This window comes from Balaenoptera acutorostrata, chromosome 3 (assembly GCF_949987535.1).
Source record: "Balaenoptera acutorostrata chromosome 3, mBalAcu1.1, whole genome shotgun sequence".
NCBI classification, from domain to species: domain Eukaryota; kingdom Metazoa; phylum Chordata; class Mammalia; order Artiodactyla; family Balaenopteridae; genus Balaenoptera; species Balaenoptera acutorostrata.
In genome coordinates, this window is record NC_080066.1 from 103,117,967 (window position 1) to 103,136,880 (window position 18,914).

At 42.3% G+C, this 18,914-nt stretch overlaps 1 protein-coding gene across 1 annotated transcript in view; it reads left to right on the plus strand.

The window, feature by feature from the left end:
• The window catches only part of RYR3 (ryanodine receptor 3), a 572,028-nt gene that overhangs the window by 294,004 nt on the left and 259,110 nt on the right, over positions 1-18,914 (plus strand). The window contains exons 12-16 of the mRNA XM_057542134.1: positions 1,278-1,399; positions 8,600-8,768; positions 10,109-10,244; positions 12,359-12,454; positions 13,935-14,053. Coding sequence (XP_057398117.1) covers positions 1,278-1,399; positions 8,600-8,768; positions 10,109-10,244; positions 12,359-12,454; positions 13,935-14,053 — 642 coding nt within the window. The remainder of the gene's footprint in view (positions 1-1,277; positions 1,400-8,599; positions 8,769-10,108; positions 10,245-12,358; positions 12,455-13,934; positions 14,054-18,914) is intronic.

The window sequence follows — 18,914 nt, forward strand, 5'->3', positions numbered from 1 at the left end:
CATGCAAGGTCTTTTTTCGAAAATGAACATAAACTTGTACAAGCCAGCATTCTACTTCCTGTGTGAATTCATTAAATCGGGATATGCTTTCAGAAGAACATAAAATAAGGAAGAGATTTTCACACGGAAAGGAAAATAAGTTGTTTCTTTGTGCTAAAAATGAGATACCAAAAATCCTTATTCTAAGGATATTTTTTGGAGCCACATATTTAATTGTCACAGAGACTGACTGACCCCCATCCCTCTTCCCCAGGACCTACAAATGTCCTCCCCTCACTTACTCACCATCCAGAGGAAACCGTGCCAGGAACTTGAATCAGGATTTGACCCTGACTTGAACTAGAGTCAACCCATCCCAGTTAATAACAGTAGATATTTGGCCCTTCTAGAGAAAAAAACAGCTGACCTCCACGCCAAAAGATGCTAGCCCCACCCAAAAATTCTATCATGATGTCACTGGTGAGCAATAAGTATACTAGCTTCCAGACAACTGATCTGAGATCAGTAATATATTTCCCCTTATAACAAATATGCATCGAGTACCTTTTACATTCCAGGAAATATGCTAAATGACTTACATGTAAATCATCTAATCCTCTAAATAACCCTCTAAGTCCACCTGCAGATGGTGAAGTCAGCAGAGATTTGCCCAAGGTCACACAGCTGGGATGTGGCCTAGCAGGATTAGAGGTCAGGTCAGCTGATACCCAAGCCCAGGCTTTCAAACCCCCTCTCTAGCCTCCATGAGAAGCAAGCTACCATCTCGAGCTGCTTCCCCAGTTCTACAGTCAGCTAACTCAGTGTAGCTGTCATTCAGGAGAGAAAGCCATGCCTGATCCCAGTAGAGGGTTTTAGAGGGTTTTATTTTAACTTATCTTTCTTCTTCCTTGGTTTATCTCTGGAGGAAAAGGCTCTGAACAAAGTGATTTTTCTCATCTCCAAGGATAAGGTTTTGAGTTCATTTTAAGAGAGAAATCTATCATAAAATATGTTTTCACCCTTTCAAATGGGCCATCTAGGCCCAAGGAATTTATTGTAACTCACATCACAGTGGCACATGAAGTTTCATTTTCATCAACGCACCGTGTCTCAGGAATGAGTCATACGTCAGCAATAGGGAGTATGGGGAAAATAACTTTTTTAATGTCCCACTTTCAAAATGGGCCCGGGGGGAACTTGGCTGGGGAGAAGGAGTACAAGGGATGAGGGAAATACTGCCAGAAACGTTGACTCTCCAGCTGTGTAACCTGGACCTGGTGTCCTTGGCTCTGGGGTAGGTCATACTCCATCAGGAAGGCCACATGGATGACGGGTTAACACTACAGAGATGCCAGCATGAGGAGTCCCAGGCTGCCCGGATCATCCGGAACACGACCGCTTTATTCAGCCAGTTTGTAAGGTAGGTGAGCTCCTTCCCTTTCTCTGCTCGTCAGTTTCTATTTTGTGGCCATCCAATCCTACCAACCACCCCCTTTCAATACTATGAATTTTCAGGAAATAAGTGTGCACCAGCAAAGAGTTTTGCCAGAAAGAACTTGGGATTGAAACTTATTTCCCAGTAGGTAAGCTCCTTCCAGCTTCACTCTTGGCCCAACAGATGCCCAAGCCGCATTAGTTGTTCAGGTTGGTGTCACAAACACCCAAGGTCTTCTCGTGAAAATTAAGTGGAGAGAGCCGGAGTGCTTTAAGTCCCGTTTGTATTAGCGCGCGAAGAGGGGAGGAGAGAGGAGTAATGGATCCACACCCTCTGTGCTATTTATTTATTTATTTATTTATTTTATTTTATTTATTTTTTAAGTGAGGTGGAATAGCTGCTTTTTTTTTTTTTAAAGTATTTGTTAATTTATTTATTTATGGCTGTGTTGGGTCCTCGTTTCTGTGCGAGGGCTTTCTCCAGTTGCGGCAAGCGGGGGCCACTCTTCATCGCGGTGCGCGGGCCTCTCACTATCGTGGCCTCTCTTGTTGTGGAGCACAGGCTCCAGACGCGCAGGCTCAGTAATTGTGGCTCACGGGCTTAGTTGCTCGGCATGTGGGATCTTCCCAGACCAGGGCTCGAACCCGTGTCCCCTGCATTGGCAGGGCAGATTCTCAACCACTGCGCCACCAGGGAAGCCCCCTCTGTGCTATTTAGAAAGGCTTTCTACATCATTCAGAATTGTTGCTGTGGTTTGGTTCCAAGGAGATTTGCATGGAAGGCTTGGGTTACCCACCTATGGCTGGGGCTTAAATGGGGAAAGTAACTTAGCCTGCTTGGATCATAATTCCTCCAGCCTCAACAGTGCCGCTGAAACAGAACTCTGTGGATTGTGTTCACCAATTACCACGAGGAATGGATTCTGTAGTAAACAGTGCAGTGTTGCAAGCCGTCCTTCTCTCATAGGAAAGTCTCTAAAGCCTAGAGGGTTTCAATTGCGTGTGTGAATTTGCATGAAATGAGAAAAAAAATTTATACCTTTATTTTCCTTCCTGTTGAATCACTGTGATCCAAGGGATGTGTGTTAGTTAGGATACAGGCTAAGCTGCCATTGTGGTTCAGAATAAACTTTCATTTCTTTTTCAAGTAACAGTAGTATAGGGGAGGCAAGTGGTTTGGGGAAAACAGACCATGCTGCTACTGGGGCTCAGTTTTCTTCTGTCTTGCTGCTTTGAGATCTCCTACAGGTTCTTAAAGTATGTCCCTGGACCAACCCAGCAGCATCACCTGGGAACTTGTTAAAAATACAAATTCTTGGGTTTTACCCCCGACAGACCTACTGAATCAGACATCTAGGAGTGGTACCTCAGCAAAACTGAGTTTTAATGGGCCCTCCAGTTGATGCTGATGCTTGCTCAAGTTTACAAACCACTGTCCTGGAGTAAAGGTCTTAACCTTGGCCAGATGTTAGATTCACCTGGGAAGCTTTTAACACCCTGATGCCCAGGTGGCATCTCCAAACAATTGCATCAGAGTCTCTGGGGTGGGATCCAAACACCAGCTTTTTATTAGCGCTCCCCAGATAATTCTTATATTCAGCCACAGTTGAGAACCAGCTGTGCTGGTATGTATTCTTCATCCATGTGATTAAAAATAGCTTACTAGTACCATGTCTAAGGTCCGTCCTGAAAAGATGGGAAGAGAGAGGAAGTAGAGCACAAGCCATTTCTTTTTTTAAAAGATATAACCCAGAATTAGATCACCTTATCTTGCGTTCTATTGGCTAACAGTAGTAACATGGCCACATCTAGCTGAAGGAAGGCTGAGAAATATCACCTCTGGTTGGTTGGCTATGTACAACTCAGGGGTCCTGATACTAAATTGAAGGAAGGCAAGTAGACAATAGGGGTATTCCTGCTACAGGATGGGACTAAGACCTGCAAGTCAATGATCTTTTGTCTGCTTTTGGCTCTGCCACTGGTTTTCTGTGAACCTTGAGCAAAATATTTCCTCCTTTTTATTCTGCATTACATCCAGACTGTTCTCCTTCTTCAAAGAAAGAGCCTAAGAACGAATGGCTTGGTATGGGCAGAAAAAATTAGCTACATGTACACATGAAGGTTTCATATAGTCTGGGCTATGACCACAACCATCACCATAGGGAGTGGATGGTTTTATTAATCTGGCCCTCAATTCTCTCAGCCTCTGCCCTTATATCTTTCTTAAGTCAGGGGCCCCTACCTCACACATATACAAAAATTAATTCAAAATGTGTTAAAGACCTAATTGTAAGACCTTAAACTATAAAACCTGGAGGAGAAAACATAGGCTTAAATCAGCATGACCTTGAATTAGGCAATGGTTTCTTCAATATGGTACCAAAAACAAAACCTACAGAAGAAAGCGTAGATAGATTGGACTTTATCAGAATTAAAAGCTTTTTTGCTGTGAAGGGCACCATTAAGGAAGTGAAAAAACAACCCATGATATGGCAGAGAATATTTGTGAATCACAGATCTGATAAGGGATTTGTATCTAGAATAAAGAACACTCACAACTCAGAATTAAGAAGACAAATGGAACCAATTTAAAAATGGGTGAAGGATCTAAATAGACATTTTTCCAAAGAAGATAAATAAGTGGCCAATAAGCACATGAGAAGATGTTCAATACCATCAGCTATTAGAAAAATGCAAATCAGAACCACAGTGATATAACACTTTATTCTCACTAGGATGGCTGTAATCAAAAAGACTGTCAATTAGAAGTGTGGGATAGGATGTGGTGAAATTGGAACCGTCATACACTGCTGGTGGGAATGTAAAATGTTGCAGCCACTTTGGAATACAGTCCGGGAGTTCCTCAAAATGTTAAACATAGAGTTACCATGTCACTCAACAGTTTCATTCCTAGGTATACGCCCAAGAGATGTGAAACATATGCACACACAAAAACTTGTACACAGATGTTCAAAGCAGCATTACTCATAATAGCCCAAAAGTGGAAACAACCTAAATATCTATCAGGTGCTGAATGAATAAATAAAAGGTGCTATATCCATACAATGGAATATTATATGTCCATAAAAAGGAATGAAGTACTGATATACACTGCAACATAAATGAACCTTAAAAACATTATGCTTAGTGAAAGAAGCCAGTCACAAAAGAACACATATTGTATTATTGCATTTATATGAAATATCCAGAAGAGGCAAATCTGTAGAGACAGAAAATAGATTTGTGGTTGCCTAGGGCTGGGGTGGCAGCAGGTGAAAAGAGGAGTGACTACTAATGGGTGTGGGATTTGGGGGAAAGCTGAGGAAAAATTCTAAAGTTGATTTAGGTGATTGTTGCACAACTCTGTAAATATACTAAAAACCATTAAACCATTAAATTGTACCCTTTAAATAGATGACTGTATGATATGTGAATTATATTTCAATAAAGCTGTTATTTTTAAAAATTCAGTGCAAGTTACATGCCAAACAATGGGAAAATTATTTTTAAACAGCTTTATTGGGTTATAATTCACATATCATAAAATTCATCCTTTTAAGTGTACAACTCTGTGAATTTTAATAAATTTACGGAGCTGTACAACCATTGCCACAATTCAGCTTTAGAACACTTCACCCCAAAAGGATTCTTATGCCCGTTGCAATTTATACTAGTTGCCACCCCCAGCCTTAGGCAACCAATCATCTATTTCTCTCACATTTTAATGCATTAAATTGATAAATCACACAATATATGATCTTTTGAATCTGGCCTTTTCATTTGGCATTACGTTTTTGAGGTTCATCCCTGTTGCAGTACATAATGGTGTTCTGTTCCTTTCTATTGCTGAAGAGTATTTCTGTGTATGTGTTTTATATATATATATACACATATACATATAAATCGTACACACATATGTACACATAAAGGTATATATGTATGTATATGCATGAACATGTGTGTGTATACATATATATATATATATATAAAGAGAGAGATACATACAGGTATACTCATGTCACATGCTAAAACATGTATATGATAATACAACACTGTCTTCCTTAATGTAGCTTTATAGTAAGTATTAAAATCAGGTAGAGTGAGTCCTCCTACAATTTTGTACTTTTTCTCAAAATTATTTTGCCTCTTCTAGGTCCTTTGCATTCCCATATAAATTTTAGGGTGAATTTGTCAATTTCTGTAAGAAAGTCTGCTAGGATTTTGATAGATATTGCATTGGATCTATAGATCAGTTTCAGGAAATTTTTGTCTTAATAATGAATCTTTCAATCCATAAACATAGAATGTCTGTCCATTTATTTATTCTTCTTGGATTCCTTTCAGCAAGATATTACAGTTTTCAGTGTATAAATCTTTCACTTCTTTTGTAAAATTTATTCCTAAGTATTTATTTTTGACACAACTACAAATGGAAATGTTTTCTTAATTTCATTTCAGATTGTCCACTGCTGGTGTCTATGAATACTGGTATATAGATCAATCATGTATCCTATGACTTAGATGAAATTTTTTAATCTACCGGGGTAATTTTTGGTGTGGATTCTTTAGAATTTTCTACATACAGGATCATGTCATCTGGGAATAAAAAGTTTTTTTTTTCCTTTCCAATAAGAATGCCCTTTATTTCTATTTCTATTTTATTTTATTTTGCATGATTGCACTGGATAGAACATCCACTGCAATGTGGAATAAAGTAGAGAGAACGGACATCCTTGTCTTGTTCCTGAACTAGTGGGAAAACATTTGGTCTTTGACCATTAAGTATCATGTTAACTATAGGGTTTTTGTAGATGCCCTTTATCAGGTTGAGGAAGTTCTCCTTTATTCCTAGTTTGCTAAGAGCTTTTTATCTTGAATGAGTGTTAGATTTTGTCAAATTCTTTTTGTCTATTGAGATAATGATGTGGTCTCAGCCTTTATTTATATAACTTATTACATTACCTGCTTGAAAATGTAATTGAAGTCTATTATTGTTGAATTGTCTGTTTCTCCCTCAATTCTGTCAATTTTTGCTTCACACATTTTGGTCTCTGTTGTTGGGTGCTTTATGTTTATAATAGGTATATCTTCCCCCAAAATTGACTCTTATAATTATAAAATGTCTCCCTTTTTTTCTTTTTCTTTTTTTTTTTTTTTCCAGTTTTCCCCAAGTGTTTCTCTTCTTTGAAATTGAAGTATACTTGGTTTACAATATTATATTAGTTTCAGGTGTACAGCATAGTGATTCAGTATTTTTGCAGATTACACTTCATTATAAGTTATCACAAGATAATGGCTATATTTCCCTGTGCTATACAATATATCCTTCTTGCTTAGGTATTTTATACATAATAGTTTGTCTGTTAATCCCATACCCCTATTTTGTTCCTCCCCACTTCCCTCTCCCCTTGGTTAACCACAAGTTTGTTTTCTGTATCTGTGATTCTGTTTGTTTTGCATATACATTCATTTGTATTATCTTTTAGATTCCATATATAAGTGATATCATACAATATTTGTCTTTCTCTCTCTGACTTGTTTCACTCAGCATAATATTCTGTAGGTCCATCCACATTGGTGTAAACGGCAGAAGTTCATTCTTTTTTATGCCTGAGTCCCTGGGCTTTCCAACCCTCTGTGTAACAATGTGCTGCCCCATCAAACTACAGAAATGCCTACAAACCTCTTCTTTCATCCTCATTTCTTATCACATGAAGAAACAAACACTTTTCTCTTAACTGGCATGAGTATCTCCAGTAAATGCAAAATATTAAAAAAAAAAAAAAAAAAGAGAGGGAGAGAGAAAAACAAACTCTGCAACTAGACCAGAAATATTGAGGAAAATGAATTCATCTTTCACTGAATCTAGAATTGGGGAGTCAGTTCTGACTGGGTTTTTGTTCCCAAACCTTCACCTCATATCCACATGGGATTATCTTCCTCACTGTCTCTGTGTCCAATAATGTCCCAGATTGTCATTAATAACCACTTCCTGAGCACCTGCCATGGTCCAGAGGACACACTGCAGAGAAATACCTCCTGCCTGTAATTCACTCTTCTCTCATTGTGTGCACTTGGCATCTTTATACAAAAATGGAATTATCATTACCTCATAACCTGAGTGTTTTCAGCCTTTGCTTTAGGCCTAGATCACAATCTTTTCTTAGCATGTGTCCAGACTGATATATAAGCAAATCTGCTGTAAATGAAAGGACAGCTCATTAGAAATTGACCAGCAAGGAAAAACCCTGATGTTATTTACACATGGTATCAGTTCCCATTCTGCTGGGGCCACAGATGCAGTTCCACGGGGGCTGGGTCCACTTCCCCCTTCCTCTTCTTAACCTTGGCCTCTGAAAGGCTCACTGGTGTCCCCCTCTCAAGGAGATGGGAAAACGAAGGGTCATTTTGTCATCTGTGGAGGTCTGTGGTCTCTCTGTGTTGAAAGGATTTAATTATAAGATTTGTTTGGAAAATTATGACAGAGGGAGTCAGACAGACACACATACAGGATGGGAGGAACACAACAGAGAAAGTGAGGGAGATGATGGGGATGTTGAGACAGAGAGGAAGGATGTTGAGAGATGGGACACTGGGGGAGGGGCAGATAAACAGAGGCAGGGCACACAGAGGAAGGAGGGAGAGACAGATACAGATACAGAGAGCAAGGGAGACATCAACAAATGGGGTGAGGAAGCACACACACAGAACACATGGGGTGCCTGCACACACACAAACATGAAGAGAAAAACACCTGCAGAGGTATCACAAAGATACATGGAGAGAGACAGAAGACAAAGATGTAGATGGGGGAAGAGACCTGCTGATGAAACCCCTTCCAGCCAATGCTTAACCTATTCCAAGGACGTGTGATAGTCTAAAAGAGCTATGGGTTAATAAGTTTATTATTTATAAACGTGTTTCCACTTAAAAAGGAAAAATGATGGCAGACAGCCAAGGGTCATTTCCCTTGATTTATGAAACGGCTTTAAAATTGAATCAGAAATTCTCTCCCATTGCTCTGTTTGTCGGCAAACTACAATTTGTGGTCATCTGGACAGCGGCTAGCCCGGGCAGCAGTCCTTGTGCCCAGCGTGGGGCAGGGAGGAGCCAGGACCTAGTGGACACTTGTCAGAGCCCTGCTGGGGACCCACTGCCTGAGCCGTGTCCATATTTGTGGTTTTAGTGGAAACAGCCGCACAGCAGCCCCTGTCAGCCTGCCGATAGAAGAGGTCCTGCAGACCTTACACGACTTGATCGCCTACTTCCAGCCCCCGGAGGAGGAGATGCAGCATGAAGACAAGCAGAACAAGCTCCGCTCACTCAAAAACAGACAGAATCTTTTCAAGGAAGAGGTAAGTCCAAAACGTTAGAAATTGAGATTCTCTTTGTGTCCAGAGCTAAAGTACCCCCAATGACTACAATTTAGCTTTGTCCCCATGCATGCACGTGTTTAAGAAAGAGACAGAGAACAAGAGAGAGAGAGGAAGCTGGAAAGAAAAGCATTCACTGGAAGCCGCCCTTCCCTGTAGGCACCCCTGATCACATTAGCAGCGAACATTGTCGTGCTTGTACGTGGGCACATTCAAACCAGATTAATTTAAAGCCTCAGTGTCACCTATGTAGCCAAAATTCATCTTCCGTAAATCTCAGCTACGAGAGTATGGCATTGGCTGTGATCACCACATTTTGGAAGATGTCAGAATTACCTTGGAAACTTGTTGGAAAAATACAGATGCCGAGGTTCCACCACATCAGAAATGCCTGAGGAGCTGGTTTGAGAGATACAGATGCTGCTATGTCTCAAGTCGAACTTGAGCATCTAAGTCACTTGGGATGGGGCCCGGATATAGGGGAAATACTAAGTTGGGGCTCTAGGGACCCTGGCCCTAGTTCTGGCTCCATCCCTGGCTGTGTCTGTCCTTAGACAAGTCACATGCCTTTTCTGAACTTGGACGTGATGATTTGGCACTAATTTGAAGGTCATGGTCATATTCCTGCAGCCCCCCATTCCTGGGGACAGGGCTGGTCCCTTGGGCGTTTCCAAAGTTGATGGCGTGGGAAGTAGACCCGTCCCTACCCAGCTTTCTGATGTGAGCAGACTGGCTGGGGGAACATTCTGTGTGCCTTACAGGGCTGTTGAAACTACAGTTAACACCTCCCTCCTGCTCTTTAAGAACAGCTGGGCACCGATATTTTTACTGGGCGGCATAGTATTGTAAATTAGCTGAAAAGTAGTTTAAGATCCTCTTTTATTGTCTCTAAATTCCACCTCTTTTCAAGGGGATGGGGAGATGTCTTGTGCATCTAAGAGAAAAATAGGTCCTATATCCAGGGCTGTTTCTGGGTGAGTCAGAATCATTTCACACCTGACACAGGGCAGGCTTCTGTGAGACTCATTCATGCTCCCCCTTCCTCAGTATGTCCTTGGATTGAGTTAAACACGTGGGGAGCAAACCCGTCAGAGGAGACTGCTGATACTCCCCAAATGGGTGCTATTTAGGTCTCTGAGGCATAAAAATGCATGTTTTGTTTTGGGGAGGAAAAAACAGCATCCAGACTGGCACCATGAAGGTCTCTTTGCATATTAGCATTATCAGCTTTAAAAGGTGAATGATGTTGGAGAGGAAAGAACAAAAGGGATCCCATGATCTTAATCAAGTATTTTTACTTTTTGCCCAACTCACCTTCACAGGGGATGTTGGCCCTTGTGTTAAACTGCATTGATCGCTTGAATATCTACAATAGCATAGCACACTTCGCAGGGATTGCCAGGGAGGAGAGTGGGATGGCCTGGAAAGAAATTCTGAACCTACTCTACAAATTGCTGGGTAAGTACGTACCCAGAGCCCTCTCCCTGGGAAGGTGGCCAAGGGTGGTTTGTAGGTATTTCCATGGGACAAGCTAAGACTGTCATCCAGCCTCATTCTTTGGAAGCTTTTGTTAAATCATTTGATTCTAAGCCAGCCATTCATTCTGCTAACTGGTAGCTGATCGTACTTTCCAAACTGACAGCAAGATGTCAGCGAGTAGAAGCAAATAGTGATCAGTTTTGCCAAAACTACCTGCGAAACCCTTAACGGTCACACTCCCCGAACCTCAGTTCTTCATCTTTAAAATGAGGGAGCAAGACAAAAATACGTTTCAGGTACCCTCCAGGTCTAGACCTTTGACACCTGCAGTTTGAGGGTGGTTACCCTCTTCAACTGTGTGCTCTTTCACTGTCCACCTGTTGAGCAGTCATGCTTCCTGCTGCTTTGGCCTGTTCCTTATTTCATTTTGGTGGAAAGAAAAAGGCAAAGAGTAGGGATGTTCCAGCATCCAGCCTTTCTTCTCACAACTATGAGTGTATGGTGACCTTCCGGTGCCTGCTGTAACTGATGCCATCACATGGGCCCAGGCTGCCAGGCTGCAGGAGGAAGACAGCATCAGCCTCTGCAAGAAGGTGGCCACCAGTAATGGCTCAGCCATGATAACATGGCAGCATTTTAATACTTTGCTGTGATGTAAATGTCCCATTGAGAGGAAGTCCATGGAAAGCTGAGCAGGCCAGAGGGGAGGCCAGAGAAGTCAGATTAGACTCATTCTCCATGTCAAGGATCAGGCTGATTAGATTGCCACTGTATTTAGTGACCTCATAAAGTCTCTTCCAGCTCTAACATTTTGTAGTGATGTGGCTAGAACTCAGTAGTAATTATTACAATAATAGCTAACATTTGTTGAGTTCTGTATGCCAGGCAGTAGAATATCTCTTTTTGATCCACAGAGCAACACTGTGAGGTGTAGGTACTATTACCAATTTATTGGTGAAGAAACGGATGCTCAGAAATGCTCATAACTTATCCAAGGTCACACATGTTGTAAGTGATGGAACTGTTTTGAGCCCAGACAGCCTGACCCCAGAGCCTCGAGGTTAATCCCTTGCTGGGGCCAACCCGAAAAGTGGGGTAGGAGCTCAGACTGAATTCTGGAGGTACAAAACAGAGGTCCTGAGGAAGACATTTCCTTATCCAAATACCTTACAAACATCTGTCAAACCCACAGTCTTTGAAAGCCAACAGCATGAAGAACAGGCTACTTGGGGGCCAATTAACTTACATGGACTTATTCCAGAGTTGCATCTACAGTACAGGCCTATGGAGGGAAGGTTACTTGGTCTAGATTGGTGGAAATCTAATGACAGCATATTCTCTCTCTCCCTTTACAGTATCACCTACCAGTGGTCCTCAGATAATGAACAAGCATCAGAATCAGCTGGAGGGCTGGTTAAAACACAGATGTTGGGCCCCATCCCCAGAGTTTCTGGTTCAGTAGATCTGGGATAAGGCCAGAGAAATTGTGTTTTTAACAAGTTCTCAGGTGATACTGACATTCCTCTCCAGGGATACACTTTGGGAACCACTGTCATGTACTGATGTGTTTTAGATATTTTAGTTTCATGTTTTGTTATTACTTGCCTATTAGTTTAACCAGCCTTTTCAGTTGTGTTCATTTGGATGCCTTCCTTTAGCACTGAAGAATAGCAGGTCTCTAGCTAGATTTAAGAAAACGTTAGAGGAAACTGAATTCTTAAGCCAGTAACCAAGCAGATATTATTTTCTTGCTTAGCACTATCTGAAGTAATTTTATTAATTTGTGTGTATATTGTCTCCCTCTCCTGTTTCACAAAGGCAGGGAATCTGTTGTCGCATTCCCACTGCTTTATTCCCAGCAACTAGACAGATGCCTGGTACACAGTAGAATCTCTGGAAATATTTGAGAGAATGGTAGATTTTTTACTCTCCAAAATGTAGAAATAGGATTGTATCAAAGGGCTTCGGAGGGGAAGAGTGTTACTCTATTCTTTTTAGTTGCTAAGCAGGTGGAGTATTGAACAGCACCCCAAGTTCTCAGGCCCATCACTGTGCCCTTTAACCTACATGATCCAATGTGTTCTTGTTCACAGCTGCTCTCATTCGTGGAAACAGAAACAATTGCGCTCAATTCTCCAATAACCTTGATTGGCTAATCAGCAAATTGGACAGACTAGAATCTTCCTCAGGTAAGATTTGATAGGAAACATAACTGGAGAAGGTGGGGGGTTTTTAATTTCTGTTAAAAAAAAGAAAACAAAGTTGAATCTCTGAACAATTCTTTTTTCCACTGGATTGCAAGCAACCCTCAATAATTACTTTAACGAAAAGAAATATAAAGTCCTAAATTTTCCTGGCACTCTTATAACTTTATTGAACAACTTTAACCCATGCTTCAAATATCTTTCCTTTTCTGCTTCATTTTTCACTTTGTGCCTTCATCTCCACCCTCTGGGTTCTTGACTCGCCCTCTCCCCACCCCAGGGGTGCTGGTCCCCTTCTAACTGCTACTTGGACTGTTATTCTCTGGGTTTCTAAACCCTGTCTGGATGTAGTGCTCTCAACTCTTTGGTTAGAAGCAGGTCTGAAGGATGACCAAGAACTTAGAGGAAATGATAATCCTCATACCCCCTGAATCACCCTTAACATCCTATCTAGAGCCCTTCGTGGTGACTCCCAGAGAATTTGAGCCAAGAAGAGTGGTCATCGTTGGTAAGTGACCATGCCCTGAGGCTCTGCAGTTTGCTTCCTCAGAGATGAGAGAACATGAAAGGTGTGGGCCCCCATCTGGGAAGCTAAAAGGTTTTTAATGCTCTTTTCATCGTCTAGCGATGGCAGGAGCTTGGACAGGCCAAGGCAAGGCTCCTCCAGGACCATCCACCTACCTATGTCTTCTTCCAAAGCCTCTGTTTTCTTCAGTGCCTCCACCCATGGGCCAGACTACATTTTAGGGTAATTTATGAAAACCTTGAAAGAAACAGAATCAAGAGGAATCTTCTCAATAGAACCAATAAAGATATTGGCCAACTACTTCCCATGCATTTCCACCCCGGTGTTAAGCCTGTAGGTGCTAGGCTGCAAGGGCACCTGTTAGTTTTTCTTCAACCTTCACTTAATACAGAAAACCATCCAGTGTGCCCAGGAAAGGGGACAAACCAAATAGTCTTTATTTGTGAGCTTATAGTTTACTGACATACCAGTGCATCTAAAATAAAAATTCTGGGATGATTCCTAGAAAAATTCTTACTCAAGGAACACTCAGACTATTTTCTAAATTGCTTGAATGACCTTTAGAATTTATAGTAAACTAAGTATCCCATTTTCTATCTGTTTTTAAATTAAGTATTGCTTGGTTTGATCAAATTAAGGATTCTATTTTAAAGCTGCTTCTCTATATTTTGACACAGAAGGATCCTGTCTTTGTCCAGGAAGAGGGAGATGGGGTTAGTGATGAATAAACTCACTTCTGAATTACAGACTGGTTGGCCCCAGAGGCTTTTGAGCCGTCCGAGGTGGCTGCATTTTTCTTCTGGCTGGAAGTATTTAATAGATTCAAAGAAACGATGATACTCTGTTCACTCAGGATGGTCCTTTCACGCTCAGGTTTCTAATTATAGTCGGTTCTGCAGGTTATTCAACGTCCAAATGGTTTTTGTGGTATTCGTGTAGGTATCTTGGAAGTTTTGCACTGCATCCTGATTGAAAGCCCAGAAGCCTTAAACCTGATAGCAGAAGGCCACATCAAGTCAATCATCTCCCTGTTGGATAAGCACGGGCGAAATCACAAGGTGGGTATAGAAAGAACCCCGAACAGTGATTGACTTTACCTGGCTTTTCCCTTTCTGCCGCTTAATAAGTGTTCTGTGTTACTGAGAGGATGTTGACTACTCTCTTTCTTGGCTTTGATTTAAAATAATAATAATAATACTACCTTTGGAAACTGAGGTCCTGAAAGACCCTTCCTCCCGAGGAGCATATTCCGAGCCAGTCACGCGGGATCTTGGGTGGTCCCCTCAGTTTCCACCAGCTTCCCAAGCCTGGCTCATCATTACCCCTTAACCCACAGCTGGCTGTGTGTGGGGCGCTCAGCTCCATACAAGGCCAGCTGCAGGATTCGTGCCCACCCTCGGGTCTAAGAGCTTTAGTAGTGAAACAGCTGATACCAAGCTTTATAAAGAAGCTGTACAGAAATCAGATTTAGAATAATGTAGAAAGTCTTGGCAACATGGCATGTTCTTAAATGAAATCAGACTTGCCATGAGTCAAACCAGGTGAAGTAAATGGATCTGCATGAACAAGCCGGAGGGGGCAAGCTGTGGGGCTCTCCCTCTGATACAAAACAGGTGTGTGACCTTGCGCCCCAGTCATTTCAGCTGTAAAATGAAGCCATCGCCAGCTCACTTATGAAGGTGGAATGCTATATCAAGGTTTTTTGAGGTCTCAAAGTTCTAATGTCTCTATTTGTATGGCATTATATCTCTAAGACACAATGATCTCTGGGGAAAGTCTATTAAAATATGTCTTATCCTGACCCTTCGACATCTGCCCCGTATATGGGGGTTGCTGTGATGACTTGCTAGCGAGCAGGCAGGTACTTCAAGGCTGAGGGGGTGCATTTCAAGAGCAGATGGCATAATTGGATGTGAAGGACGGCCGCTGGGCTCATGTGGAGTGGAGAGAACCCAGCTTGGTCACTGGCCCTCTCTGCTCACCATCAGTTGGGGTCACTGCACATTGGAGACATGTCTCAGGCGGTCCAGGAGAACAAGCCTCCGTAGCACTGCTTGGATGATATGTATCATCCTTAGGAAACAACAAAAAAAAGCTGCGGTCCTTAGCATCTGTGAAATTGCCTGGCAAAGAACAAAAAGAAATATATGGGGTCTGTAATTGCTTTCCCAAATGTGGTAAATCAAAAGCAGGCATGAGGCTCCTGCTTCATCCCAGCTTAGCTACGTTCCAACATGTTCCTTCCCGTCTGCAAAGTGTAATGAGGGTAATTGATAAGCACCCGAGTAACCTGTGGCCTGAGCCATGAGCTATGGGCACATGTCAAGAGGAGCCCTTAGACAGGAAAGCTGCCCTCGTTTCGTTGCTCCCAGGGCTGCTTTACGATCACACCACAGAACACACTTAGTAAATAACCAGCTTTGCGATGGCTTCTTTCAGCCAAAAACCACAAAGCCTTTAATGGATTGTCGCTCGGCAGAAAGTTGATTACTGTTCTGCCCATTCCACTGTTGAGAAAACTGAGGCCTAGGAAGCTGCAGGGCTTTGCTAGAAAGCAATGCCTGGTCTGATAATGTTACCTGAGTGCACTAGCAGAGTAGTCTTTAATCTTCCAGAGCCAGGGCACTGTTTGAGAAATTCTGGCAATGATGTCAAAGTTGAGGCAATGTGATTTCATACGATAAGTCAGTGTTCCTCAGACTGGAATTTGAGGGCCCCTGTGGGTCCATGAAGGTGGTCTTTCAGGGTCATGACACTTCTTGTTAAGGGTCTGTAGATGTGGTGGGTTTGAGAAACCCCTTACTGTGCCATGCCACCTCCAATCACATGTTTAGAATGGGGAGGCATTCTTTGTTTCCTTCCTGAGTTCCCTCAGGGCTCACCATAGGGGCGGCTATAATACAACAGCTGATGGCTGTGACATCCTTTGTTTACTGATATGGCAGGCAATATTTTAGTTCTCAGCTCTATCCTTGCCGTGGAAAGCATTGCCACTCATCTAAAGCATGATCAAATTTAGGCCAAAAGGTTAGAGGGAAAGAGCACAGTCTTTGGAGTGAAAGGGACAGGGGTGGGATGTGCTGCCCATGTCCTGTTTTCTGAATGTACTCTACCCCCTGACCTCGCAGTGACGAGCGACCAGCCACAGAGACGCGGCTCATGGTGATCCCTCAGCGTCTCCTCACTTTCTGCTTTTCCAGAAACCATCAAAACTGTATCTGTCTTCAAAACTTACACAGACCTACTAGAGAATGGACTTGAGGACATGGGGAGGGGGTGGGGTGAGATGTGACAGGGTAAGAGAGTGTCATGGACATATATACACTACCAAACGTAAAATAGATAGCTAGTGGGAAGCAGCCGCATAGCACAGGGAGATCAGCTCGGTGCTTTGTGACCCCCTAGAGGGGTGGGATAGGGAGGGAGGGAGGGAGATGCAAGAGGGAGGAGATATGGGGATATATGTGTATGTATAGCTGATTCACTTTGTTATAAAGCAGAAACTAACACACCATCGTAAAGCAATTATACTCCAATAAAGATGTTAAAAAAAAAAAAGATTACAAGATCAAGCAAATGAACAAAGAACAAAAACCAAAAACAACAACAACAACAAAAAACTTAGTTCAGATGCCACGCCCTCCCTGAAGTTTTTTCTGAATCCCAGTTGGACATGATCTCCTCTCCTCAATCCTTGTACAACTGTGCACACTGTTACATGGTGTTTTCACTCTGCCTTTCCTTATAATTATATTACATGTATACTTCTCTCAGAGACTAAGTTCCTTTACAGCAGGGACCTTGTAAACCCCATAGTGCCCAGCTCATATGCTGTCTCATCTTGAATGATTGGATGGTAGCTCACATATACGTACAAGTCTCATCTCATCCAACAGATGACTATTAGTAGTAAGAAACACACTTACTATGTTGGTAGCACCCATGTTATTGGGTAAAAAGAACAATTCCTGAAAATTATAACAGTTACCCTCTAAGTTTTCTATGCAGTAAGCATGTAATAATAAAAGTAAAATATGCCCTTTTCACTTGTCCCCCCCCCAACCTACCTTACTCCAAACCTGCTTAGTGTTATCACAGATTAATATTTTTTATTATCTTCTTTGTTTCACAAGGATTTGGAGCCACCTGTGAGAAACATACATGGTAAAATAGTAATATCATTGGTCCTGAGAAGGTATGAATCAGAACTGAAAAGTTAGCCTGGGGTGGGGATTTGGGGCAGGAGGGGGCGGTGCAGAAGAGAGCACAGGGAAGCAAACCATTAAGTCCCACAGACCTGCTACAGTAGCTCCATAAAATCACCTCTGAGTTCCCAGGCAGCCAATGTAGGCGCGTTCCCAACCACCCAGTTTGCGCATCTACAGCGAGAACAGAATCTGTTCCTCAGGGGCAGCAAAGCACTCATTTCTCAAATATACAGCCTGACAACAAATTCACAGAATTAAGTACGTTTTGCATTTTTAAAAATTGTTGTTATAGATAAATCTGAGGACAGAACTGCACCAGCCAAATGATATGTCCGTGGATGTACAATACCTATTTCTTACCTTTAAAGCAGAATTCCCACAGGAGCCTGTGTCTGGGGTAGTGACTAATGGAGATTAAAAGCACAAGAGAGGATCTTAGATGAAATGTGGTGTCATTGATGAAAATGATTACAGCTAAGCAGCAAATGAACTCCACAGAGTGGGCCAGGGAAATTCTCAAGTTGGGCCAGTGTACAGATCAGAGAAGCCTAATTCCTAAGACAGACAACCCCAAATTCTCACAGCGAAGTCATTGTGTGAGGCCGGCCAGCGGGAGGGCTCCGTGCTGTGTGGTCGTTCAGAAACACAGGCTCCTTCTGTGTAGCGGCCCCACTGTCCTCCAGGACAGGACTTCCCAGACTGTCATGTGCTTATGCATCTCTTGGGAATCGTGTTAAAATGAAGGCTCTGATCTGGTAAGTCCGGAGGTAGGTCTGAGCATCTGTACTTCTGGCAAGCTCCTAGGTGATGCCAGCGCTGCTGGGTCCCCCTTGGAATAAGGAGACCCTTGGGATTTGTAATCCTTCCTTGGATCTCCACATCCAGCTGGAAAGAGAGAGGGAGTATAGGGGCTGGGCCTGAAAGCAGTGTACATCACATCCACCACTTTCCACGGGGCCAGAACTCAGTCACATGACCCCACAGAACTGCAAGGGAGGCTGGGAAGTGTAGTCTCTCTGTGCTCAGGACGAGAAGGAGGCAGAGTCTTGTGACCACCGGGCGGTACCTGCCACAGCCTGCCACTCATCCCAGAGGTCTCTGGGATGCTCCCTCTCTGTCAGAAAGTACAGATGACCCCTAGCACTGTGTGCATGTCCCCCACGTGGACTGGCCCATCTGTACTCCCTTCACTTTTTAAAAATTTTATTGGAGTATAGTTGATTAATAATGTTGTGTTAGTTTCAGGTGTACAGAAAGTGATTCAGTTACACATATATGCATATTCATTCTTTTTCAGATTCTTTTCCCATATAGGTTATTACAGAATATTGGGTAGAGTTCCCTGTGCTGTGCAGTAGGTCCTTGTTGGTTATCTGTTTTTTATATAGTAGTGTGTGGGTGTTAATCCCAAGCTCCTAATTTATCCCCTTCTCCACGTTTCCCCTTTGGTAACCATAAGTTTGTGTTTGAAATCTGTGAGTCTGTTTCTGTTTTGTAAATAAGTTCATTTATATCATTTTTTAAAAATTAGTTTCCACATACGAGTGATATCATACGATATTTGTGTTTATCTGTCTGACTTACTTCACTTAGTATGTCATCTCTAGGTCCATCCATGTTGCTGCAAATGGCATTATTTCATCCTTTTTTATGGCTGAGTAATATTCCATTGTACATATATATCACATCTTCTTATCCATCCCTCTGTCGA